General features: G+C 51.7%; 1 protein-coding gene across 3 annotated transcripts in view; it reads right to left on the reverse strand.

Moving 5' to 3' along the window:
- Positions 1 to 562: 562 nt before the first annotated feature.
- Positions 563 to 27,652, reverse strand: part of SRL (sarcalumenin) — a 50,096-nt gene continuing 23,006 nt past the window's right edge. For 2 of the 3 annotated variants that reach the window (XM_077906411.1, XM_077906410.1), the window contains exons 2-6: positions 11,530 to 11,631; positions 10,675 to 10,770; positions 6,394 to 6,510; positions 5,440 to 5,673; positions 563 to 3,688 (exon numbers count right to left, since the gene is read on the reverse strand). In XM_077906411.1, coding sequence (XP_077762537.1) covers positions 2,877 to 3,688; positions 5,440 to 5,673; positions 6,394 to 6,510; positions 10,675 to 10,770; positions 11,530 to 11,599 — 1,329 coding nt within the window. In that variant the 5' untranslated portion in view covers positions 11,600 to 11,631 and the 3' untranslated portion in view covers positions 563 to 2,876. Of the gene's footprint in view, positions 3,689 to 5,439; positions 5,674 to 6,393; positions 6,511 to 10,674; positions 10,771 to 11,529; positions 11,632 to 13,330; positions 14,351 to 27,652 lie in introns of all 3 variants that reach the window. The other variant, XM_077906409.1, reaches the window with a different exon arrangement.

A 27,652-nucleotide genomic window follows, 5' to 3' on the forward strand; every position in this document is an offset into this window, starting at 1 on the left:
GGAAGCTTGGCTTTCAGAGTCATCTTTGACAATGGGGGTGCTGGAAGCAGGAGGGATCTAGAGAAGGCACTGGGGGTGTCTAAAGCCACAGTGGGCAATTCATGGACTGTCAACGTATCCCTAAGAAACTTAAAAATTAGAACTCGGGGTTGAGAAGAGACAGGAGGAATGAACAGGTGGAGTGCAGAGGATTCGTAGGGCAGTGGTAATACTCCGTATCTTCCAAAAGGATGGACACATCACGATACATTTGTCCCAACATGCGGAATATACAGCACTGGGAGTAAACCCTAATCTAAACTACGGATTCGGGGTGACTATGGTGCATCCTTGTCGCTTCATCAGTTGGAACAAACATCCCATGGCAGTGAGGGTGTTGCTGGTGGGGGCAGCTGTGCATCATAGGGGTGGGGGGTTGTGCAGGGAACCTCTACCTCCCTTTCTGTTTTGCTCTGGACCTGAAACTGCTTGAAAAACAATTAAGTCATAATAAAAATCGGTCTACCACTAGATACAAGGAAGAGAAAGAGATTAAGCTGATCGGAGACCATCAGAAAGCACGTGGTGTCACAGAGAGATTGAACTTTATTGAGATTTCCTCCCTGATGAAATCAGAATGGAAAGAACACCGGAAAGTTTCCACTTTGGAGAGAAACAGCAACAGTTTAGGCACAAATACTTACAAATAACTCCTCTTGGGGGAAATCTCTGGATCCTAAATTTACCTCCAGGTCCCAACCCCCTCCCCCTCCCCCTCCCCCAAAGAGTCAGAATTCTGCTTGAAATCCACATCCACAGAGCAGGGGCCTGAACAGCACTGAACACCCAGGCCGACCAACTGACAAGCCTGCAGCAATTCAGAGCAAAGACAGGTGAACCAGAGAGCAGAGGAACAGGAGCAAGGAAAGGCAAACGGATGGAACAAAGAAAGGGAGGAAAGACCACACTGATAATGCCGCCCCCCTGAAAGTAGAGACACCGTATGTATGCGCTGGCCCCCTTGCCCCGGCTTCCCCCAGAGCAATGGTGGCACGGGCCACTATGACAATGCCCACACAGTTCTGCACCTTTTATGTCCCAAGCTGAACTGAGAAAACCAGATACGCCAAGAGCAGCTCAAGGGCACTGGGAGCATCCAGGAGCAAGGTGGGAGGGCAAGCTCTTGAGAGGGTGTATGATGAGGTGAGGCAAGGGTTGGTTTTTAGTGAGAAGAAAAGCAGCTTATCAGGCCCTGGTCACCAGGCCCCTCAGGTGCCCCAGTATGCCCATTTCTCTGGTTGGTTCTGCAGCATGCACCAGAGTGCTAATTCTGGGAAGCAGGGATTCCGAATTCTCCAGGTGGACCTAATCTGATCGCCAGCTTGCTTCCTCTGTCTCGTCCTCAGAGAGCCTCCCATCTGCCTTCATCTTTGCTCTCTTTCTGGTCCAAAGCAACTTCCTGGAGCTGGTGGGCCTTGACCCAGGTCTCCTGGATCTACACATACTGTTCATCCACCTACTTTTCATCAAAAGGCTCCTTCCCTCCATCCCCTGCTGCCCTCCAAGGTGGTACACCAGCCAGACAGGACTCACAGTGCATTCTTTCTCCGTGCCCTCTGGCCTCTGCTATCTCCCTAATCTCTCCTGGACACCGCAGCACACACGTATTCACACTTGTTGGTATCTGAAGGCCCTGGCTTCCCTGTGCTACACTTGGTATCAGTATCAAGGTCAGGTAGAAAACCAAATGTGAAGCTTTGGTTGCCACCCACGCGGAGTGGCCGATGCTGGCTCTGACTCATGGGAAATCACTCTGAGTTTTGAGTGTTGGCACATCAGGGAATGGAGAAGAAGGGGAAGGAAAGGCCATGGCATGAAAGCCAGGAGAAAACGACTCCCCTGCACAGTGTCTCTGCAGAGAAGTTGTGGAAACCGCCCCTCCTCATTTGGGGGAGATGGGATGCCCAGAGAAGACCCTAATGAAAAGAAGCAAGGTTTCCATTGTCCCCTCTGAAACCCAACGCCTTTGGGGTCTGAGTTTTCCAAGACATGCAATAGACAAAGACACACTGCAAACCAATTAACCCTCTGAGCCCTTCCGGTACTTTCACTGAAGTCACTTACAAGAAGTAAATTACCTGAATACATGGAACACTCAACCTCCTCTTGGGGCTGAGAAAGGGATCGAGCTTCCCAGCTGGCTTGGAAGACTACATCGAAGAGATGGCAGGGGGGAGGCAGATCCTTCTCCTCGCCGGAGTTGGGGGGGGTAGGGGGCTTGGAAGTGAGCGGTGGGGGGGTAGTGGGGGCGGGGGGGCGATGACACACTCCTGGTCAATCTTAGTGTTCTGGTATCTTAAGCCATTCCCCCACCCCTTGAGGAAACAGGAAAGAGGGCCTGGGGGTAGGCTCGAACCAAGGTGGCTTCAGACCCAGGGACTATCTCCTGCTGAAGCCAATCCAAGCCGGAGAGCCGGCGAGGGCTGGAGGACCAGTGGAAGACTGTGAGGGAAGAAGCTTCGAAAAACCTGAGCAGCCCTCCAGTAATCAAGTTTTCTCTATTTTCCCAGCTTACAGGGGAACTGCAGCTGCTTTTAGCTTGAAGCTCATCACCTCAGTATACACTAGAATGTAGTTGCTCTCTGTCCCTTTGCCATAGGACCCGGGAAAAGCAGGTGGGCCCCTCACCGAAGCAACAAGACAAGGGGAGGGGGCACACTATAATTCACAGTTTCCTTTTGCCTCCCAACTCACACCACTGGCCTCAATTAACTCCCAAAACTCCGAGGCGTAATGATTCTCGCCAGTGTGGCTCAAAGGGTTAATAAACCAGGACTTCTCAGACAGTTAGGACACAAGCTCATCCACCAACAGGAACCCAAGAACAGCTACACAACCTAGTGTTTCTTATAGCGATTCTTTGGGGTTTCGCCACACCCTGTTTTGTCACAGTTGAGAGCACCTGGATTCTTCCCTAGCCCGAGGCTTCCCAGGAGACCAGGGAGCTCCTGAGTGATGGCCCGCTCAATCTTCTCCAGAAAGCAGCCCCCCATGTAGGAGCACTGCTGAGACAGCAACTTGAAACTGGAGATGGGGTTGATACCAAAGAAGTCCTTATAGGCCTCACGGTTGGGAAGGTCAAACTTGCTGACGTTGGTCTTTGCCAGGATGGTCTTGAAGATGTAGAACTTGTCAGGGTCTTCCACGATGTCCTTAAAGACCAGTTCTCCATCGCTGAAGAAGGTCATTTTGTCCTTGTAAGTCTGCAGATAGCGGTCGACCAGGAGGGCATGAATGCGGACCCGGATGGCATGCTGGCGGATGAATGCAATCTTGTTCTCCAGCCTGTTCTCAATCACTTGGTTCAGGTCTTCCAGGAGGGAGATCTCTTCCTTGAGAAACAGGTCCCGGTGGGTATCGGGCTTGTAGTCTTGCGGCCAGAAGGAGCTGACATAAACCCGTGGGGGCTCTGTGACGTTGATGAGTGGAGCCAAGCTCCAGAAGAGGGCCCCATACACCCGCATGAGCATCTGCGTGGCCAGGTTGTCAGCCTTGTTCAGGATGATCCTTATCTGAGATTCACGTCCCTTCAGCTGCCGGAAGAGCATCTCTAGCTCCAGACCCACATCCAGCTTGGTTGGGTCAAACACAACAAAGATGAGGTCAGCTCTGTCGATGAACCACTGGCACACATCATTGAAGGGGTAACCTTGGCGGGGGGAGCAAGAAGTCAAGCTGAGCAGGCTCACCCTAAGCCCCTCCTGCCCCCTCCAGAACCAAATCATTGCCTGAGTGAAGGAAGTAAAGGCAGCAGGCATTTTCTGGGTTTCTAAAGACTACAAGAATTAATTATCTATTTCCTGCACCTTGTCAACCCCCAACCAAGAGCAGCCTGACCGTTGTTTTAATCTGTGGAATCCGAGGCCCCAGGAAAGCAAAATCCTTTTTTGAAATGGGTATCTTCCTACTGTCTAAAAAGATATGGGACAGTGGCAAAGACATCAAAGGGAAGAGGCCAGAGAACTAGAAGGATATGAAAGAGAGGATGTGTTATTGAAGGGGAAGCAATGTGGAGCTGGCCTAAGACCAGGACTGAAATTTGGGTTTTACCACTGGCCAGCCAGCTCTGCTTTGGAGTTTTACCATCTGAGCCACAAAATGACAAGAAAAACAGTAATACCTAAGCTGCTAAAAAAAAAAAAAAAAAACCTAAGCTGCTGTAAAGATTATTATGTTGCTATAAATAAAGTACCTGACACTGCCTCTCACACAGTAAGTGCTTGACATATTTTAATTCCTTCAACTTATTTCCGAAATGAGGAGACTAGGAATACCTGTCTTGAGATTTTTCTACAACAATCAACCAATAATGCATAAAATTGTCCAATGCATAATAGAATAAAGGTTAATTTACTATTATAATTATTACTGATAATCTATTACTAGTCATAAAACAGTAATAAAATTAAAATGATGGGGGATGCCTGGGTGGCTCAGTGGTTGAGTATCTGCCTTTGGCTCAGGGAGGGATCCAGGGTCATGGGATCAAGTCCCGCATTGGGGTCCCCGTAGGGAGCCTGCCTCTCCCTCTGCCTATGTCTCTGCATCTTCTCTGTCTCTCATGAATAAATAAATAAAATCTTTAAAAAAAATTAAAATGATGGGATGCGTGGGTGGCTCAGTGGTTGAGTGCCTGCCTTTGGCTCAGGTGGTGATCCCAGGGTCCTGGGATCAAGTCCCACATGGGACTCCCTGCGGGGAGCCTGCTTCTCCCTCTGTCTATGTCTCTGCCTCTCTCTGTGTCTCATATGAATAAAGAAATAAGATCTTTTTAAAAATGAGACTTAGAACCATAAATTGAGATCTACCATCTGGTCATACAGTCCTACAAATCCCCTGTTATGACTCATCTCTGCAGACAGCCCTGTGTCATAGCAATACTCAGGGACCGCTGTCATAACCTAGTGTCTGCTGGGCTCAGAGAGGCACTCCAATGAGTCTAAGACAGCCTTATGTTGAAGCCGGCCTGGTAAAGCAGACACTGGACCAGAAAGAGTTTAAGGTCAGGTTCAAACCAGAACCCAAGTTAACCACAGGTCAATTACACCTGAACTGGGATCCAAGGAGTCCAGATTCTTGATCCCTCAGGAAAGCCTGAGCCTCCCAAACATGGCTCAGCCCCAGGGGGGACCTGAAGGAGCTACTTACAGAGAAGACCAGGCCTCCTCTTGGGAAAATATCGATCCCAAACTAGATCAGTCCTTGGGGAGGTGAAAGGACACAGTACTACACACCTAAGTAGCACCATAGGGACAAGCAGAAGGGACTGGAAGCAAAGACCACACCCCCTAGATCTTGGACAAGGCTGGCCACATTTCCTCTCCCCTATCTGCCTCCTACCCATGTTGAACAGTTTCCTAAAACAACGCTCATGCTGTTCAGGCACAAGTGTTTAATTACCTCTTTCTTGTTGTTTGCGGTTCTCAATGATGCCCGGTGTATCCACAAAAGTGACTCGCTCCAGAAGTTTGTGAGGAACCTCAATGCCAATCAGCTTCTCTAGGAAATTCTGGCCAAATTTCTCAAGGGGTGAGAAGGACCGGGCGCTGTCGGCAGCCATGACAATACCCTCGATGGTTTTCAGCTTGGGCCCGTGCATGAGGACGGTGAACTCCGAGGTGGTGGGCTCAGCGCCTGTACACATGGGCAGGAGATCAGTAGAACACAGTCACCTCTGGGACAGTGACTGTACTACAAAGTAAGTGGATAAGCAAGGGGTTTCCGGGAAGGTTTGCCATGAGAATTGGAGACCTGTTTGCTAAGCTAGTGTCTTCCTTCTTTTTTTAACTGTAGGAAAATATATTTAACAGAATTGACTATTGTAACCATTTTTAGGTGTACAGTTCAGTGGCATTAAGTACATTTACACTGTTGTGTAGCCTTTACCACCATCTATCTCCCAAACTGAAACTCTGCCAAGTCATTCCCCCTTCCCAGCCCCTGGTAATCTCTACTCTACTCCGTCTCTATGAATGGGACGACTCTAGGCACCTCATAAGTAGAATCGTAGGATATCTGTCCTTTCGAGTCTCGCTTATTGCACTTAATACAGTGTCTTCAAGATTCATGCATGTTGTAGCGTGTTTCAGAAATGCATTTCTTCTTAAGACTGAAAAATATCCCATAGTCTATGTACAGATAAGACCCTTTTGTTTATCCATTCATCCACCCATGGATGTTTGGGTGGTTTCCACCTCTTGGCCGTTGTGAAAATGCTCCTGTCAACTAATTACAGCTGCTGGTTTCTTGTATATAATTTTCATTGTTCTGTTGAAGACACATATAAATGTTTTATCGTGCTTTCACACAGGACATCGACATACCAACGCACACACACGAAAATCCCACCGTTACCTGTATAGAGCTGGTAACGAGTGTTTTCCAGCCCGAGGAGGTAGTTTATCATGGTGGATTTGCCAACGCTCCAGGGTCCCAGGAACAGCACCATGGGCTTGGAAGTAATTTCCCCATCTGCAGGCAGCAGGAATTAGACATGGAAGTGACCAACAAAGTTAGTTACGGGAGTGACACAGTGTTCCATGCTGCATCCCATAGTCCATCTGAGTTATGGAATCCTACACGAGATCAGACAGGGTATGGCGATCCATTGCATGTCTCTTGCTATGTAACTGTGATCACCCAGTTAAAAGACACCAGAAGATATGGTTTTGAACTTACACAGATCCTTGGCACACAGGCACCAGAAGGAGAAACTAAGTGATATCAACAAACGCTGACTCAGAACTCACTGTGGGTGAAGCCCCCTGGTTTACATCTGGAGGATGGTGCATAAGAAGGGGAGGAGGGGGCACCTGGGTGGCTCGGTTGGTTGAGCATCTGCCTTTGGCTCAGGTCAGGATCCTGGGGTTCTGAGATCAAGCCCCACTTTGGGCTCCCTGCTCACAAGAAGCCTGCTTCTCCCTCTCCTTCTGCCATTCCCCCCCGGCTCATGCTCTCTGGCTCTATCTCTCTGTCAAATAAATAAATAAATAAAATCTTTTTAAAAATAAACAAATACATAAATAAAAGAAGGGGAGAAGGGAGCTACCCTATGGGGAGAGGTTAAAACTCTGCTATCTGGGGACACCTGGCTGGCTTAGTCAGTGGAACGGGTAACTCTTGATCTTGGGGTTGTGAGTTTGAGCCCCATGGATGTAGAGATTACTCAAAAATAAAATCTTAAAAAAAAAAACAAAAAAAACTCTGCTATTAGGATTGGTAACAGGAAAAAAAAAAAAAAAAGACATGAAAGAGGCTGACACAATCTTAGACAGCCTGGAAGGGGGCCCCCTGACATCCTATCTCAGGCTCAGCCTGACCCTGGGCTCCCAGCCAGTCTTAAATTAGCCTCCAGAGACCATGACATGTTTGCCAGGTCCCAGGACCAACCACTGACTCGGCAGTTCTTGGGTTCCTGGGCCCTGTGTCCAATGTCGGGAAGAACACCCTGCTGGCCCACACCAGTTAGGGTCCCTGCAAAGGGAAAGCAGAATCCGCCAGGACTTTCAAAACTTGGGGGGTGGCGAGTGGCTCAGCAGTCTAGCACCGTCTTCAGCCCTGGGTGTGAACCTGGAGACCAGGGATCGAGTCCCACATTGGGCTCCCTGCATGGAGTCTGTTTCTCCCTCTGCCTGTGCCTGTGTCTCTTTCTCTCTGTGCCTTTCATGAATAAATAAAATATTAAAAAAAAAAAAAGCTTGAGGGGCAGGAGGGGGATGCAGCCACTGGCTGCAGACTCTCAGGCACGTGCTCTTGCTGCTTTTCTGAGTCACGGCACAGAGGCCAGCCCGGCGTCATGTATACACCTCAAGTTCTCCAACCTGTGTCTCCCTGAGCCTGGCACATAGGCCCTGGACAGTGGACACTCTTTTTTTCTTTTCTATTTTGATGTATTTAATTTCTTGGTTCAAAAATCAGAAGTATGGGCAGCCCAGGTGGCTCAGCAGTTTAGTGTCTGCCTTCAGCTCAGGGTGTGATCCTGGACACCTGGGATCGAGTCCCACATCGGGCCCCCTGCAGGGAGCCTGTTTCTCCCTCTGCCTGTTGTCTCTGCCTCTGTCTGTGTCTCTCATGAATAAATGGATAAAATCTTTAAAAAAAATAATCAGAAGTATAAAAAGGTATAGAGTGAAAGTCTTGCATCCCTGTCCCCAGTCTGCCTAGGCCATATCATCCACTACTATATTCTTTCGGGCATTTTAATACATGTAGTATAAGCAATATTAGCAGATATCACATTCCCCATCTTTTTTATGCAAAGAGGAGTACAGTATTCCTCTTGTTCCGCACCTTGCTTCTCGATGTGCTGGTTTTCTTTCTCTAAAGCGAGAACTTAGTCCCAGAAGACCGAGACAACGTCTCATAAGCGGCAGGCACATATGTAATTGCCTGAAGTTGATACCACAGCCCTGCCCCATTCCTCCCTGCCTGCAAATACGCACAATGAATCACTCGAATCTCTGGGTGTCAACCTTTGGCTCGAGGACTGAGGGGATAGGCAGACTGAGGGGGTGGCAGGAGTCCCCAGTTATAGCCACAGAGCTCCTACAAAGAGTGTCTTTTACCAGGCCCCGGAGACACAAGGGAACTGGACCTTCCAGCTCCCGGCTGAGACAAACCAGAAATGGGCTCTCTGGGGGTTGCTGTTTCGGCTGTCTGCAGCAGGGGGCGTCACTGACATAGGCAGGAAGCCACAGGTGAGGCATGGAAGCTGCCTGAAGGCACATCTGCCAGCTGGTGGAATCCCTGGTACCCGGATAGGCCAGGGGAGAGAAGCCAAGCCCAGAAAGTGGGATCAGGAAACAGGGACAAAAAAAAAAAAAGGAAACAGGGACACCCTCCAGCAGAGAACCATCTCCCCAACCCCACCCATGCCCATCCCCCACACCCCGCTCTCTGTCCGCGGCCTGGGAGGGGGGCAAGCCAAGCCACTGGGTCTGAGGGCTGCAAGGGAAGACAACCCTGGATGACAGAACACATCCCCTGTGAAGCCCAAGAGGATGATGTGCTCCTAGGCTTGCAAGAGGCAGTCTGGAAAGCCATGGAAAAGGGCATTCTCTCAGAGAAGCAGCAGAGGGTTCCAGCTCCTGGTTCCAGCTCCTGGTTCCTGCTGTGTGATCCTGGGAAACCCAGCATTTCTCTGGGCATCAGGTCCCTCTTCTGTGAAGCGAGGATAATGTATACTCTAAATACCCTACCCACGTTAGAGCCATCAGGAGCACCACGGGAAGTAATACAGAAATCGCCAATTCACACAGAAAGAGATGCATAGTGCCAGTCACCAGTCAATCAGATGCCACTGTGAAAGTTTTCAGAGATGAATAACTCATAAAAAGGGCATGGCAGGGATCTCTGGGTGGCTCGGTGGTCTGACGCCTGCCTTCGGCTGGGGGCGTGATCCTGGAGTCCCAGGATCTTGTCCCACGTCGGGCTCCCTGCGTGGAGCCTGCTTCTCCCTCTGCCTGTGTCTCTGCCTCTCTCTCTCTCTGTGTCTCTCATGAATAAATAAATAAAATCTTTAAAAAAAAATAGAAAAAAAAGGGCATGGCTCCAGGGAAACAAGATCTCTCACAGACCATCACTGTGGCCACAAACTGCTACCACCTAAAGCAACTTGGCAACAACTGTGAAAACTTAACTCTGGTGTTACACTTTTAATGATTTGTCCTGCAAATATATTTGCACGGAAGACATAACAGTTTTGTGCTGGTAACGTTTTTGGAAAAGGAACATGGCGAACGCTCTGCTATCCTAAGTAGAACAGTGATTACACAGTGTGATGCTCTCAGACGCTCAGAAAGAGCAAAGCAGGGCCGTGCACACACAACCGCGTGTTGTGATACTATTGGGTAAAACAGAGAAGGACATGCTTGCATATGTTCATGTGCACAGAGCAAATGTCTGGAAACTGTAACAGAGGGAGTCTCTGGAAAGAGGAAGCAGAGAAGCTGAAAATCAAGAGAGGGATTTTTATTTTTCAATGCATAGTGTTTTCTACTATTTGATTTTTTTGGTTTGGCAACAAGTGTCCTTTGTTCTTATTATTCTGAAAACAAACTTTTTTAAAAAAGATTTTATTTATTTATTCATAGAGACAGAGAGGCAGAGACACAGGCAGAGGGAGAAGCAGGCATCATACAGAGAGCCCGACGTGGGACTGGATCCAGGGTCTCCAGGATCACGCCCTGGGCTGCAGGCAGTGCTAAACCGCTGCGCCACCAAGGCTGCCCTGAAAACAAACTTTTAAAAGAATCCAGACCCAAGGAAAGCCGACCAAAGGAGTGATAAGGAGAAGAGAAGGACTCCAGGCAAATTAGGGGACTTAACACATGATCCCTTCACAGGCAGTCCAGAGGCCTTCAGGGGACCCTTCAGCACAGGCGAGAAGTGGGAGGGTGGAAATTGGCATTGCCGTCCTTGTAAACCACAACTGCATTACTGAAACATGAACACTTGCAAACAAAGTGATCTCTACAAAACCCTGTGCAGATTAGGGCACCCTTGCAAAGGAAGGGTGATGGCGGGACTGAGGCCTTCTTGTGGGGAGGGTGGATTCAGGAGAGCTCAGCTCCACATGTGCTCACACCTACCACTCACAGAGCCCCAGAGAGCACAGGCATCAGACACGAGATGTACCTGTGATCTCATGCTGCCGAAGCTCGTTGTATTTGTAAGACTGCTCCAGGGGCTTGATGGAGGAATGGTAGATCTTTCGAAGCCGCTGCAGCACCACTGAGGGTGGAAAAGGATGAAAGGAGAGGGTGAAGGGAGAGAGTCTGGCCCACTCCCCAGGGCAGCTCCCCACCCGGACCATGACTGATTGCCCTGTATTAGCATTCCTGGAAGGAGTTGGGCCACATCCCAAACCTCAGAAATCTTTAACCAAAAGGCATTCCCTCCCACCCCCAAAACCTCCTGAACTTTTTTTTTTTTTTAAACCTAATCCTCTTCTCCTTCCACGGAGAAGCAACTCACCTGGTAAGGCTGGGAGCCTGCAGGGTATGAGGCCCAGAAGGAGGAACTAGAGGCCCCGGCCAGGCTGTCTACACCCTACCCTCCCACTGCTCCCCTCTAGCTGTGTGCCCTTTGCAAACCTACACCCTTGGGTTATTATGAGGATGAAGTGCCAGAAATAAAAGGGCTTTATAAACTGAAAAACCAAAGCAGATGGGATGAACTCTTATTAGCAAGCCTGCCGGCCACTGCATGAAGGCTGGCACCGGGCCCCAGGCAGCACTGGGATTTGTCCTCTACCCTGGGAGAGTTCCCTCTGCTTGGATCACCTTCCCCTCACCCCATTAAGCCAAAGTCCCCATGCGGGCCTTGAACGCAGATCTTGGGCGGGGGGGCTCTTCCACGGAGCCCCCTCCCCATCTCCAGGGCTTTTGGCCCGGGGGACCCGCCAGCCTCAGAGCCCAACCCCGGAGGTTACGCCTGGCCCCTGGTTACACAGCTCTCCCAGCTCCAGTCCCAGGGCCTCCCTCTGGTTACCAGAGTAGTCATCCACTGGCTTGTCCTCATTCAGCATCAGAGTCTTCTCTATGTGGGAGCGGTCCCTCATTGGGGCTTCTTCACTCACATCGTCTGCCTCTTCTGAGGACAGAAGCAGAGAACAGGGTTAGGGCAAAGCTAAGAGCTGGGCTCTAAGCCCGTGAAGGAAGGGCATAAGGAAGAGCTGCAGGAAGGCTTGCCAAGTTCAGCTGAACGGAGTTCTGTCTCTAGGACGGACTCTGAAAACCCACCCCAAATTCTGCAAACTCCATGATCCATTTTACCTCTTCAACAAATACTGACTGAACACGTACTAGGGGTGAAGCACTGAGCTCCACGCTGGGAAAGCAGTGGCCCAAAACAGACACAGCTCCTGCCCTTAGGCAGTTTTCCTATAGTCTCTTGGGAAGGTGGGCGCGGAGGGGGGGGAGGAGTCATCTTGAAAGTAACGTAATAATTACAATCAGTGTCGTGGCTAAGGCAGGAAAGATTCCAGAAGTTATGAGGACCTAAGACTTGCACCTATGAGGTCTCAGCAGGGCTTCAGAAAACCTCCCTGAGAGCTGAGAGGAGGAGCTCCCTCCTTAGCTCCCGGGGGGAGTTAAGTAGGCGAAAATGGAGCAGGAGTGGTTTAGAGGCGTCTACATTACTTCCCAGGAGCCTGGAAGGGCTCTAAGCAAATAAATGACCTGACAACACAAGCATTTTATCAGGATCACACAGGCTGCTGTGGGGCTGGGACAGAAGTGTGGCTGGGTGTCTTGGGTGGGGAGTGGGGGGCAACCAGTGCTTCTGACCAAGCGGGAGATGCCCCTGTGAACCCTTGCAGGCTCCCAGGGAGGGGTGCCCATGTTGCAGGTGCCTTGAATCACAGCCATTTGTACCGGGTGGGATGGACTTGGGATGAGGGGCAGGGGAGACCAGTTCCACAAGGTAAGGGAGCAGAAAATAATCACTATGCCTCATGTAGCACCTCAGGAGTATGATTCTCCACCAAGATCAGCCCCGGACCCCAACTGCAGATGCAGTACAGAGCAGACCTGGGAAAAGGGGAGCCCCCCATGGCTGCAGGCTCTCCCCCTTGTGGAGTGTACAAGGACCCAACAAGCAGTGTGGAAACTAAATCCTGCCAGGAAATCTGTGGCGGAGCCATGCTGGAATGTAAAGACTGAGCCCAGTCCCTCCATCCCAAGGCTGCCTTGGTCCAGGCCAGCCTATTCAGATGTGGCTTGCCCCCCACCCCCAGCCATCCCTAGGATCCCCTCCCCTGCGCCCTATTAACGTCACAGCCAGCCTGAGGTTTCTTAGCGCCATCCTGACCCCGGTGCCTGTCCACCCCACCTGACCTGGCCTAGTCTTCAAGGGGAGACCCCCGGAGGGCTCCGGAACACACCTTCCCTGCACCTCTCTCCACCAGCCTGCCACTGCGCGGCCTCAAAACCTGCCACTACATCCCGTGTCCTTCAGGTTACGGCACTGGTCCCAGTTAAAGTCGATTGAGGGATCCTAAGAGGGAGGCTCTGGAAGGCCTAGCTGGGAAGTGACGAGGTCATTCTGGGCCCTCCATGGTGCAGCCTCCCACTCGTCCCTCCAAAAGGGACGGTTTGCTGACCCGTGAGCAGCCTGAAGGCACCCCATGAGCCAGGCATCCTGGCAGGGCCCCCACCCAGCAAACCCGGAGCTGGCTGGGGCTTCTCCAGTGCCCCCACCCCCACCCCATCCCTGCCTATCCCACCACACGCATCTTCCAGGATGAGGGCAGCTGCCCAAGGGGCCAGGAGCAATCCTGGCAAATCCCTACCCTGAGGCCCCTCCTTGCGCTCCTCTGCCTCGGGCCCTGTATTCAATTCCTTGGAGCTCAGCTGGGCCCCCTCTTCTCCAGGGCTCACGGTTCCTGCTGCTTCCTGGGGTTCCCCGGCTTCCTCTGAGGTGCCCCCTGCTTCTTCTGAGCTAGCCCTATCGCCACTGTCCTCCTCAGATTCTTCTTCAGATGGAGCTCCTCCTCCTTCCTCGTCTCCACTCTCTTCCTCAGAGGAGGCCTCGTCCAGGCCCTCCTCGGTTAGCCCTGGTGCCAGGCCCTCGGGGGGGTGGTCTTCCTGGGTGCCCCCCGCCTTGGAACTCTGTGCGGTGCCGGCCTCCGAGGCTGGGCTGGGGCTGGGCTCCCCCTGGCCCTCGGCCCCCTCCTGGGTCTCTGTGTCCACATCTGAGATTCCGTCGGGCACTTCCAGCTCCTGATCAGGCCCCGGGCTGTCCTCCAGTTGTGTCTCAGGGGCATGGACCTCCTTTACCTCTGGGCCAGGAAAGGCCCCTGAGCCCTCAGGCTGTGCAGTCCCTACTGCCGCCCCATGCTCGGGGTGCTCCCCTAGGACCTCTTCAGCCTCCCCAGGGACCACACTCCTCCCGGCCTGTCCTTCGGCCTCCCCAGCAGCCCCCTCCTGACCTGGGCCCTCTCCCAAACCCAGCTCTCCCCCAGGCTGGCCCTCCCCGTCTGGAGGAAGGGTGCTGGCTCCCGGTGGGCCCGCTTCTTCCTCCCCAGGCCCCGCAGGGCCCCTGGGGGCAGCTGACTCTGAGGCTGAGGCATTGGAGAGGCTGGCTTCAGGAGCAGAGCCGGGGCCAGCGGCGGGGGCCCCAGCGGCGGGCTGCTCCGAGCTCTCAGCCTCCCTGCCATCCGGGGAATGAAGGAGCAGGGTCTTCTCTCGAGGGGCCGCCTCCGCATAAAGCGCCCTTTCCTTCTCCTCTAGACTTGCTTCTCCAGCAGAGAAGTGATTCTCCAACAAATTGCCAACATCTTCTGTGCCACCCGAAGCGGAAACTTGCAGTTCTAAATGATTAGAACACCATTGGTCAGTTTCACAGGGTTGGCACTCACGCTGCTTCCCTCAAGCGTCTAACGTCTAACGCAAGCTAGCTCCCGTCCTCCAGGCCAGGCTTGGGCCGAGGCGTGTGCCCTGAGGCAAGCACAGCGGCGTTAGGCGTTACTCCGCCTCCCGCCCAGGCCCTGGAAGCTGTGGTGGTTCGGGTGATCGCCCGCGGTGCATCCTCCCTGAGAGCCCCCTCGGGCCTCCCCCGGGTCCTGATCGCTACAGGGCGGGAAATCAGGGATCCCTTCCAGCCCTCCCTCAACCTAGTGGCGGGCACACGTGCAGCGGGGCTCACTAGGAGATCTATCCAAGATAGGACAGATGCTTGGACATTCCACCCCCTTGACAGTTCCTAGAGTCATTAGCCGTGTGCTTTTTATACTGCTATCAGCAAAGGAGGGAAAACAGGTGTGTGGGGGCCAGATCATCTCAGGTTACACGGCAAGTACTTAGGGGATTACTTGTGGCTCTCGGCCTTAAGTCATATATCCAACTCTGTCCCCTTAAGGGCAGGCATTTGCTGGCCTTGCTACCTTATATTAGAGGGGACGTGGCCGGAGGAGGAGGAGATATCCAAAATGGGCAGGGCCAGGGCTTCCCGGTGGCCTTAGCCAACCCCTTCCTGAGGGGATCCCTTTCTAAGGGCCCATGGCTTCACCCATGGCACAGAAAGAGGAGAGCAGGAGAGCGTGAGGTGGGGGGCCTAATCTGTGCCAGAGACCTCTGTCAGGAGAGAAGTGTGATTTATGTGCAAAATGGGGTCAGGAGAGAAGGTTGGGTCTATCCTTTCTGTCTCCTCCCACTGAGGCTGGGACCTGTTTAAGGGGGAGGTTCAGGACACCTGGGTGGCTCAGTGGTTGAACGTCTGCCTTTGACCCAGGGCATGATCCTGGAGTCCCGGGTTCGAGTCCCATATCGGGCTCCCTGCATGGAGCCTGCTTCTCCCTCTGCCTGTGTCTCTGCCTCTCTCTCCGTGTCTCTCGTGAATAAATAAATAAAATCTTAAAAAAAAATAAAATAAAGGAGAGGGAGGTTCCAGGAGGAGGACCTCTGCAGACATGGGGGTCAGGGGGTTATGAGGGATGACTGGCCTTCTGCCTTGGGGTAGCTGAGACAGCCCCGAGGACTCCCTTGACTCACAAAGATGCTTTCTGAGGAAGCAGCATCCCATCTCTGCTGGGACAGCCTGATACTCCCACCTTTGCCTCCCACCAAGAAGAGCCACTTCTTGGGGTACCCACTCGCCTTGTTCCCTGAAAGCTGGGACAGCCTCCAGGGGCCAAGAACAAATATTTTCACATTAACCCCCACAGCAGCAATCTGCTATCAAATTCAGAAAGAGGAAATTTGGGTGTCTCTTAATTATAAAGGAGTTGCTTACACTGATTGGACACTTTCACATTCATGACCTTGGCTGACCTCCTTGATTACCATCAGACACATTTTCAGAAGGTCTAGAGAAAGTCTTTGACTTGCTTAAGACGGCAGGTGCCTAATGGGTGACTGGAACCCACAACTGCCTATTCCTCGTCCAGGCCTCCTGTGCCAACATGTGTTTAGGGGTGCACAGGGGAACCCCAGCCCTCACCCTTCCCTGCACACACCTTCTCTCCACGTTTGGACTGCAGGAGCCAAGGCTTTAATAATCTTCCCCATGTTCCCCAGGCTTGGGACTTTGCCTGGCCCACAGAAAGTGCTAGGGAGAGGTCTGTGGTGACATCTGGGTACAATAAGAATTTCTGGTTCCTCTGTGGCAGAGGTGGAGGTTATCCATTAAAATTTTCTTTCCCTACCTCCTAATTCTTCTGCCTGCATCTCCATCCCCCCACCCCCTGACTCCCTGGAGAAAAATCTATGGCAGGAACTTGGTTTAACCCAGAGACTGATGATCCTGAGCAGCAAGATACATGTAATGTATGTCATATGAGATATATTCGTACAATTTATTCAGTGTGCAGAAAATGCTTAAGCATTTTATATAAATAAAACATTAATTGATCTTACTCAATTTACTTAATCTCACTTGCTTCTGGAAGACAAGCCTTCCTCTTATCCCTGTTTTATAGCCAAGAGGACTGAAATCTGAGACACTGAATGCCTTGCCCAACACACAGCTGGCAACTGGCTGAACCCATTTGACTACAGAGTAGCAAAGGAGATGCTACTCAGAGCGTGGTCTGGGCACCTGCAGAACCAGCATCCCCGGGGTGCCTGGTACAGATGCAGACTCACAGGGCGCAGCCCACACCCACTGAATCAGAATCTGCATTTTTACAAGATGCCCCAATGCTTTGTTTCCACATTAGTTTGAGAAGCACTGGTCTACACCCCTTGATAAAAATGCCTCTGACCCAGTGGTTCTGGGCACCAGCTACACACTGGAATCATCCAGTTCTTGGTGCCACTCCTCCCCTCTCCTCAGAGGTTCTGATTGAACTAGGATGTATCCCTAGCATCAGGACTGGAACAACAACAAAAAAAAAAAAAACGATAATTCTAACATGCAGCCAAAGCTGCAAACCACTGGTAAACCAAATAATCCTGAGCCCTAAGGCCATGAGCCCAAGGGCTGAGCCCAATCCTGAGCCCAAAGCTTCTGCTCCTGGCTCCTCCCGACTCGTGTGCCCACTGGAGGCTCCTTGGATGAGTCACCCAAGGCTTGGCACGTACTCTTGGAATAGCAATGGTCCAGGCTTCTCTGATGAATCTAGCCTTTTCCATAGGCCCCTACTGCCCTCTACTATTGATGATGTTGATTGTAGGAATGGTGGTGATGGTGGTGATGGTAATGATGATGGTGGGGATGGTGGTGATGATGACAGTGGTAATGGTGGGGATGATGGTGGGATGGTAGGTGGAACATACTCTGGGTCTGACCACCTGTGGTGTTTCCAATATTCTCAAAACACCTTCTGTTCCTGGCAAGGGTGAAAGGGCTACATAATCCCGAGGGAGATGAGCACCCCAGACTTTGGGGGCTTATCATGAACTTCCCATTGTTGTGTATTTCCACTCCTGGGCTGCGGACAGGAATTCAAGTATGTGCCTGTGTGTATACACATTTACATCCATAGCCTTCCTTGATTTTTAGGATTTAGTGTCAAGCTGTCACTGACCTGCTAAGCAATTTGGAGCAAAAAAAAAAGACCAAGGGTGATGCCTTCATGCCCTGTGACCTTCCTTCCCAGGCTATAAATAACTCTGATGGAAAAATCTCTCAATGAAACAAGCTGTGGCATTGGGTCCCCAGAGCCCAATCCCCAGGAAGCAGCTGTGCCACTGGGCCTGATATCTCCTCTGGGAGGCAGTCAGAAGCTTCAAGAGCCTCTGATTAAATTCAGTTCAATTCCATGAAATCAAATCCAATTCCCTCTCTCCTTGATCTCCCCAGCATCTAGCTGAAGCCCCCTAACGGCCCCTGGAGGAGGTGAGAGAAGGTATAGGGTACCCAGGACACCTGAATGGGTTGAGAGCCTGGTAAGATGAGTGTTGGTCTACCACAGGACACACCGTACTGTACTGTATGTGCTGCTGCCAAGGCAGCCATCCTGGCCCTGGACGGGCCTGGGTGCTTACATCAGAGTACATGAATAGCAAGCCCCCAGCTCAACCCGAGATTACGGGAAGGCCTGAGTGCTGGGCAGAGAATGGCATAAACCAGTTCTGCTTTCTCTCCTGACACCCCCTCTGCTGTCTTTGGAGTCAGCCTTTTGGTAGCTTGCCCCATCTGCAGCCCCAACGGGGGGTCCAGGCTCAGTTCCTCTCTCTACTGCCAACAAGACACCTGATTTTCCCCAGCTCCTAACCTGTTCCACTTTCACATGGACTCAGAACTGTGGAGTCACCAGGGGCCTTGCCGAGTCCAACTGCAGAAGGGGAAGCTCTGGCCAGGGAGCCTTAGAGACTTTCCCAAGGTCAGGGTAGGGTTGGGACAGAGCCCAGGTTCATGACTTTCAGTCCAGAGTTTGTTCTACTCCCACGTGGTTTGCAAACCAAGTCCTGTGAAGGCCAGGGCTCCAACACGTGCCTAAGGGGTGTGGGAAGATGAAGAAGCTGGGGTTCAGCCACCTCTTTACCTCCTGCCAGCAGCTTTCCTTGGGTCTGTTTGTCCCTCTCAGGGACAGGATGGGGGCCTAAGGATAGGGGTATGTAACAGCCACTGCTCCTGCCTCTCTTGCCTTGTCCCTAAAAATTCCAGTAGCTTCCTCTTGATCATTTCCCCAGAAGCCTAAGGAGCCCCCACTACAGCATCTGCTGAGCTACAGCCAAGCACTGAGCTGGGTGATGTCTTGCCTTCACGCAGAACTTCACACGTCCCAGAGCAGTTTTATGTTCTTCTCTCATCCTGGCAGCCCTCTGAGGCATGAGAAGCAAGGACTATTAACCTCTGAGGAAGCGGACACAGGAAAGTCAAGTTGTTTGCCCAACAAGCATTCCAGGGATAGGCTAGAACTTGGGCCAAGAAACAAAGCAGAGCTCTCAGGCCACGTGCGGGTGGTATCCGAGAGCTGCAGGGCTTTCTAAGCACAGACGCCCAATCTCCAAGGCTGGGTCAGCGTGAAGCTGCGTGTTTCAGAAGGCGGTTCTCACGAGCACCAATGTTTGGGAAGCACTGCTCCGAGACAGCCTCTGTGCCAGGCATCAGAGAGTCTGTGTTGAAGCTGGAGATCAGGACAAGAGAGGTCAGAACCTGAGACCTTGCTTGGCTGACCTGGTTTGAGCCCACCTCTAGGCGCTGAATACATCCAGTGTCTCCACGGAATTAGAAGTTAACTTCTAAACTCAATCCCACCTGTCCAAGACTCCTTAGCACACATCTCTAAGGATCTGCCAAGGTTATCCTCCATGGGTCTTCTCATCCGACTGAAGCTCCTGAGTCCAAGTCACACAGGTAAAATACCTTTGACTGTCACTCACACACAGTTACACAGATGACTCATCAGTAATAAAGCCCCAGGAGGACAGTCACTTTCCAGTTCTAGGCCAGGACCCATATGTACCCAGGAGTCAGGAATGCCAGTCTTGCATCCAGAGGGGACTTCACCAGGTCTTTCACCAGTCTTTCACCAGGCTGTCCTTCACCCAAACACTCAGACAGCACATTGACCGTGCCTCAAGTGCAGCTGAAAGCCCTCCAGAAACAGGGTTTACAGAGTCAGAGCGGCAGACTGACCCTTTCCGTGTCCTAGATCTTGTCTCTGAACACTCCTGGACTGGGCCAACGGTCAGCAGCCTCTTTTGGTGTCACATTTTTTTCTTGACTTTATTTACAGAGTCAATGTTCACCACTCAGGGTCCCTTGTTCTTTCACTTCTTGGATGAGCCTCCAGACAGTTTTGTAGATGCCAATGCTGAGGACCCTAGAAGGGAAGTATCCACATCCTCCCAGAAGCCCAAGACCCTCTCTGGCCATTCTGTTGGCCTTTATCTCTTTTCCCACCCAGACAAGGGAACCAGGGTACAGCGAGCGAGGCACCCATCCTTGGAAGGTTCTTTGGCCTCCTGGCCAAGTTCCTAAAGTCAAGGTTAATCCCACCAGGACAGCTAGTCCCCAGATGGACTCTAGCCCCAAAGTGACTCACCCAGGGGATAGGACACAATGCCAAGGGCACAATTCAGGGAGAACATGAGGATTAGGAGTCAAAAGGGACCCTCTCACAGGGACCAAGTGGTTTGATTCACTGATCAGGAGCCTGAAACGCTGAGGAGTGGCTGCCCTGAGGCCGCAGGGCTGGTTCTAGAAGCCAGCCCTCCACCAACTGAGTCTCATGGGCTTTCCTGGCACCAAGCTACCAACCCCAGAAAGGAGAGGGGGTTAGCGGGCCTCAGGACAGCAGCTTCTCAGTCTACCCTCTTCCTCCTCCCTTCAAAAAGGATTAAAACTTCAAGACCATTGTTTTTAACCCATGAAGTCCAGAGAATTGGCAGAAGAACTCCACCCTCCTTTTCCTGGGAATTCTTGCTTTGAGGGCAAGAGAGAAATCACCCACAATCCCACAACCATCATGTATACACAATCTTGTTGCTGGTGCCCAGAGGATTCACGAATGTGGATGTGCACTCACTTTCAAAAGGCAAATGCCTCTGGAAGAAGTAAAACCTGAAGTCCTGACCCCTCAGTGAGACTCAACTGTTAAAGGTATAGGCCATGGAAAACCAGTTTTCCCAGAGATCAGCCCTGCCTGAGGTGAACAGAAGTCATTATAGGAGTCATGGGACAATACTCCCTCCATTCAGAGGGACTGAGCCGGGGGCAACGGGGCAAGGGGGGTGAGGGGAGGCAGGAGAGAGAGGAACACGCTAGATCCTGAGACAGGTAGTTCGAGTCCTTACCTTCCATCTCCCCACCCCAAGACATGGAATCTCCCTGGAATCTGGAGGATGACTCCTGGGAGGGCTGACGGTTGACTCTTGGTACCAGGCAAGAGAGACCCACTGGGAGCCAAAGGAGTGTGGTTCCCTGAGCTCTCAGGCAGATGGCTGCCTTGAGTTCAGGTCAGAGCCACCTGGGCTCAGATGTGGGGGGAATAATGACTCACCAGACCCACCTCATCCCCAAGGCAGGGAAGCAGGGCAAAGGGAAGCATTCTCAAACATGGGAAACAGATCTGACACCTTCCCCAGCTTGGGCCAAGACCACATTTCAAGGTTTCCTTCTGCCCCAAGACCTAGACCCAGACTGCACTCTGGATGGGGTCAGGAGAACTCCTCAGTCTCATGAACCAGCAATGTAACCTTGCTCCTCACTCTTCCTGCACCAAATCCATTCACCCATAAAATGCAGATAATAATACCTCCTGTGCTATCCCCTTCAAAGTATTTTAAGCATCAGTTGATATTTAAAAGCATTCTGCAATGTCAGGTATAATAATACTAATTTCCTAGAAGAGCAAAGATGCCAGGCCAAATCCCAAATTCACTGAGTGAGCCAAAAGAGAACGAGCTTTGGACAGGAGCCATGATGGCTCACCTTCACTCCTCTCCCTCCAACCTTCTGTTTCTGGGGGGTCGGTCAGTGGGCCAGAATGGTCTTTCTGCCTGGGGACTCCTTCTCCCCTTCTTCCAGCCAGAAGCAGCTCGAACAAGGAGTTGTGCATGCTGGGGGTAGTCTGACTTTTCAGAGGTTCCAGCTGGCCTGGGACAGGAATGGGCCTCAGCTGTCAACACCCCTGGGGCCGAGATCTTGTCCTGCTGAGCTCCACATTGACTCTTGTGGTAACTGACCATTTCCACTCAGCCCTGACTCACCCAGAAACTTCTGAGGTGATACACAGCTTCCTCTCCCCCTCCAACCTCCCAGACTCCTTCCATCCACCACTGAAGAGAGGTGACCCTGCATGTCGCGCCCAGCACAAATGCGCAATCAGGAGGATGCCTAAGCAGACCCACTTGCGGGCTGCATGTATCTGAGAAGGGGTAAGAGGCTCTGCTTGGAGGAAGAGTGACTAAGGGCTCTTCTCGGCTCTCAGAAGTGGCAACACAGCTGGAGAGGCCACCCCAGTGCCAGCGTGTCCTCATTGTCCTTGGAATAAGTGAGCACAGGAAGCAAAGCAATGAGCCCTTCAGAAAGGACTCAGGCCTTGAGAAAGTAGTTTTGACTGTGCCACCGCCATGGAGCGAAGAGTGGCCCTAGCTCCTGCTCGAGGGGCACTTTGCTTATCCCGCTAGGCTGAAATCAGAGCTAATGTTTTGGCAGCTTTGAAGGGCTTCACACATGGGTCTGTGCGACCAGAAGTGGCTCCTCTGCCCCCGTTAGCAGTGCCAGGCCCGCCCCACACCTGCTTGTTAGTGAGGTGTCCTTAGCCGATCTCCCCTCCAGCCGCCAGCGAGACCAGAGAAGCTGCTTGTCCCCACGTCGACTCAGAGGAGGTTGCGGAGGAAAGACGAACCAAGGGCAGAGGCTAGGGCAGCAACAGCATGGATATTGTGACCCACGTGTGGCCCTGTAAGCTCCAGCCCAAAGACCCTTCCAGCAAAACTGCTACCCAGATGTCAAGATGCAGATCTTTCGACCTTCTCTCCCAAAGGGCTTCACCAGGTTTGCAACAGATAGGCTCCACTCCTGGGTCCTTACACTCACAGCCCCAGACTTCACCTTGTTTTGGTTATTTTTGCATGAGAGATACGTAGCACTGGAAGGAAACTTAGAAGTTAACAGGCCCAACTCACTCATTCCACAGCAGAGGTGACCAAGGCCCAGTGGGGGCAAAGAGTCTGTCAGAAGCTGCCTCCTGAGCTGGCGGCAAAGCTGGACCCAAATATAAGGCCCTGGACCCCTCGCCCTGGTCCTGGATCCAGCACTACTGGGACCGCCCACCCATTCCCCTGGTTATTCCTATATAAAGGGTAGGAGTGCCAGCTGAGGGCTCTGTCTGACATCAGGCTGGGTCCCCAAGCACAGCTGTCGATGGTTTTGGGAAGGACTGGAGTAAGGTTCAGCTCCAGGAGGCCATCTGCACTCAGTCCAGCCCTACATTCCCCCTTACTCCGGGTGCTCTGGTGGTCTGGAGGAGAATGAGGGAGGGCTCCCTGTCCCCGGCACCAGGGGACAAAGGTCAGCTGGTTCCACGAAAGCTACATGAGATCAGCTCTCAGCTTCTTTTTTTTTTTTTTTTTAAAGATTTTATTTATTCATAGAGATGCAGAGAGAGAGAAGCAGAGACACAGGCAGAGGGAGAAGCAGGCTCCATGCAGAGAGCCTGATGTGGGACTCGATCCCGGGACTCCAGGATCATGCCCTGGGCTGCAGGCGGCGCTAAACCGCTGCGCCACCGGGACTGCCCAGCTCTCAGCTTCTGACTTCAGGACTGCAGAGGCCAAACGAGATCAACCAGGAGAGCCTTTCAGAGTCTGGGTCACAAGGGAAAAGGAAAAAGACCTCTGCTTGCTCCCTGCTCCGTAGAAGGTACAAACTCCCAAAACCTCTCAAGCGAATCCATCCATTACCCTGTTAGCATTTCAGAGCTTGGAACGCCACAGGCAAAGAATATCTGGGTAGCTCTATGGTAGAAAGTTCTAGAAATCCCATGTCTCCCGTGGGAGCAGGCTTCCCGGTTTGTATCCTCAAGTGGCCTAGCCCACTGAACCTCAGACACGTGGGCCACGCTTTCCCGGTGAGAGGTGGCTCTGTCCCTCCCTCAGAGCTCCCACTCTGGACATCCCCACCCCCCAGGGAGAAATCATTTCAGGCAATTAAATTTGGTGGAGTTACTGTCAAGGGCCTGAGCTCTCGCCTTGTCTCTTCAAACACTGAAACCAAACAAGGGTCTTGTCAACCAGAGCTTTCTTTTCCTTCAGCAGCCTGGTGACCATGCAGGTCAGGGCAAGAGGAATTCTAGTTCCCACGGGGCTCCCCTGGGAAGAGGAAGGTCAAAGCCAAGGGCAGGCCAGAGGGCGGGGCAAGAGCAAGTGAACATTCCGCACTCACTGTCCCTGGGATGACCCTTCCTGATCAACACCAAGGGCCCCACGCAGCCTCTACCAGGCCACATCTGAGGAGCTCCAGCCAGTGGCCTGCCTGCCAGGACCAGGGCCCCAAATCCCTGCACCAAAAGCCTGGGCTTGCTCCTGTATTTGTTTCCTGTGGCTGCTCCAACAAAGTACAACCAAGGCAGCTTAAAGTAGTAGAAATGTTTCATCCAAAAAAAAAAAAGAAATGTTTCAGGGGAGGGAGGGAAGGAAGGAGGGAGGGAGGGAGGGAGAGAGGGAGGGGGAGAGAAACGTACAGTCCCACAGTTCTGGAGACCAGAAGTCCAAAATCAGTATGTCAGCAGGGCCGTGCTCCCACCAAAGATGCTAGGGGAATCTCCTTCCTGCCTCTTCCAGCTTCTGGTGGCTCCCGGCAGTCCCTGGCTTGTCCACGAATGTCTCCAATCTCTACTTCCATGGCACATGGTCTTCTCCCTGTGTCACTTCTCTGCGTCTCTTCTCCTTCACATCTAAGGGCACCAGTCAGATTAACTAACTACATCTGCAAGGAACCTATTTCCAAATAAGGGCACATTTGGAGGTACTAGAAGTTAGGACTTCAACCTACCTTTCTGGAAGACACAATCCAACCCATATGAGGTCCCAAAGGCCACACTGCCACCTGCCTGGAATGTCCTCCCACCTCACCCCAGGTCCGGCCGCACCTGCTCCTTCCTGCCAGCTTACATCTTGCTGCCTCCATGTTCTCTGCTTCTCACCCCTCCAGGCCACCGGGATCCCCTGGATGACCTCAACTGACCCAGTGTCCATGACCATCCACACTAAGCCAAGTGACACAACCCCTCTCCCATGTGGCTGTGACCTACAGGGGGCGGGCAAGTGTCCCATCTTCCCTCCTAGATTGTCACTGACTCTGGGGCAAGAGGAAGACCCAAAGCCTCTTCATGTCCCTCCCAGGGCCTGAGAAAGCCCTGACCACCCAAATGCACACAATGAGCGCCTGCAGAATTCTCTGAGAAACCGCTTTCAGTCCCCAGATATTTCCAACCAGTCTCCTCAAGTGCCAGCCTCACTGTTGTCCACTTCCTGCAGCCTGGACCTGGCTAATTCCAGCTCACACTTCAGACCCAAGCTTTGAAGCCCATCCCCTGGGAGGCCTCCCTGGGCCCCTTAGTACTGAGATGCTTCTGCTCTGTGCTCCTACAGCACTCGTCACCCCATGTGGCAGCCTTTGTAACTTGTATCCCCATGGACGATAAGCCCTCTGAGGCCAAGGCCATCAGTGTGTCCCCCCTGGGATTGCACAAGGCCTGGCAGGTACCCCAGCACAACAAACATCTGTTGGATACCCTGAGAGCACCAGAGTAATGAGCCTCCTCCCCTGGGTCAGCCCTTCTCAAGATGTGGCCCTAGGCCAATTGCAAAAGGATCATGGAGGAGCTTAGTTAAAAGATCCATTCCGGGATCCCTGGGTGGCGCAGCGGTTTGGCGCCTGCCTTTGGCCCAGGGCGCGATCCTGGAGACCCGGGATCGAATCCCACATCGGGCTCCCGGTGCATGGAGCCCGCTTCTCCCTCTGCCTATGTCTCTGCCTCTCTCTCTCTCTCTCTCTCTCTCTCTCTGTGTGTGTGACTATCATAAATAAATAAAAATTAAAAAAAAAAAAAGAAAAAAAAAAAAAGAAAAGATCCATTCCTGGGCCATTCCTCAAATCCACTGAATCACACTCCGAGGGAGGAGAGGAGGGGGCAGGGCTGACGCCTGTCAGCTCTGTGGACACTGTGGGTCTGAAGTCTAGCTGGCCCTACTACCCTGCCAGGGGATATTCCCAGGAGAAGAGCGCAAAGAAGTAGATGCGGCTGGTGGTGGGATGGAAGCCTGGTGGTCAAGTAGAGCTGCCCAGTTCCAGCAGCAGCTCTCTCAGAGAGGAGAAGAAAGGGAAGCACAGAGTTAGAGGCCAAATATGTTCTCCTGTTCAGCAGTGGAAACTTGAACAAGTATTTCAACTTTTCTGTACCTGTTTCATTAATAATAAAGTGGAAATGAAAAATACCAGCCTGCCCATGTCCAGATTTGTGGGGCCTTCCTTCCACAGCTATCAATGGAGCACCTACTATGTGTCAGATACTGGGAGGCTCCAATGACATGTGATAGAGTTCTTGAAAGCCAAGTAATACCAGAAAAGTGTAATGTATTTTTAGGGGTGCCTGGCTGGCTCAGTCAGTGGAGCATGTGACTCTTGGTCTCAAGCTCAGGAGTTTGAGCCCCATTATGGGCATAGAGATTACTTAAAAACAACTTTTTAAAAAGGAAACAGAGGGGGATCCCTGGGTGGCGCAGCGGTTTGGCGCCTGCCTTTGGCCCAGGGCGTGATCCCGGAGACCCGGGATCGAATCCCACATCGGGCTCCCGGTGCATGGAGCCTGCTTCTCCCTCTGCCTGTGTCTCTGCCTCCCTCTCTCTCTCTCTGTAACTATCATAAATAAATAAAAATTAAAAAAAAAAAAAGAAACAGAGGGATCCCTGGGTGGCACAGCGGTTTGGCGCCTGCCTTTGGCCCAGGGCGCGATCCTGGAGGCCCGGAATCGAATTCCACGTCGGGCTCCCGGTACATGGAGCCTGCTTCTCCCTCTGCCTGTGTCTCTGCCTCTCTCTCTCTCTCTGTGACTATCATAAATAAATAAAAAATTAAAATAAAATAAAATAAAATAAAAAGGAAACATATAAAGTATGGCTGTTTCAAGACAAAATCTCCCCAAACACATCACACAAGAATGTGTACCTCGGGAGTTCCTGGGTGGCTCAGTCAGTTAAGCGTCTGACTCTTCATTTAGCCTCAGGTCATGGGATTGAGCCCTGCATCGGGCTCCATGCTTAACAAGAAGTTTGTTTGAGATTCTCTCTCCCCTTCTCTCTGCCCCTCTCACTCTTGCGTCTCCTTTCTCTCTCTCTCACAAATAAGCCTTTAACTAAAAAAAAAAAAAAAAAAAAAAAAGGCAGGGGCACCTGGGTGGCTCAGTTGGGTGTCTCCCTTTGGCTCAGGTCATGATCTCGGGGTCCTGGGATTGAGCCCCACATCAGGCTCCCTGCCCAGAGGGAGCATGCTTCTCCTTCTCTCTGCTCATGCTCCCTCTCTCCATATCTCTCAAATAAAATAAAATTTAAAAAAGATTATGTACATCTATGTTCACAGAAGCATTACTCACAAGAGCCAAAAGGTGGAAACAACCTAAATGTCCATCAACTGATGAACAGATAAACAAAACAGATCCACACAGTGGAATATTACCCAATGAATATTCATTCCTTATTATTCAATGAGGTCCAGACACCTGCTACGAGGTGGGTGAACCGTTGAGGACATGATGCTCAGTGAGAGAAGCCAGACACAAGAGGCCACACACCATGTGATTCCATTTATACAAGAATCCAGAACAGGAAAATGCAGGGAGATAGAAAGCAGATGAGTAGTGGCCAGTGACCAAGGAGGCAGCTTGTAGGGAATGAGGAGTGGCAAGGACACAGCTTCTTTTTGGGGGTGATAAAAAGATATTCTAAAATTGACTTGCTAGGGAATCCCTGGGTGGCTCAGTGGTTTAGTGCCTGCCTAACGTAATCCTGGAGTCCTGGGATCAAGTCCACATCCCTCATGAAGCCTGCTTCTCCCTCTGCCTATGTCTCTGCCTCTCTCTCTCTCTCTCTCTGAGTCTCTCATGAATAAATAAATAAAATATTAAAAGAAAATTGACTTGCTGATGGTTGCATGTATCTGTGAATACACCAAAAACTACAGAAGTGAACACTTTAATAGACATATTATATATATTTGAAAT

This window comes from Canis aureus, chromosome 8 (genome assembly GCF_053574225.1).
Source record: "Canis aureus isolate CA01 chromosome 8, VMU_Caureus_v.1.0, whole genome shotgun sequence".
In the NCBI taxonomy this organism is placed as follows: Eukaryota; Metazoa; Chordata; class Mammalia; order Carnivora; family Canidae; genus Canis; species Canis aureus.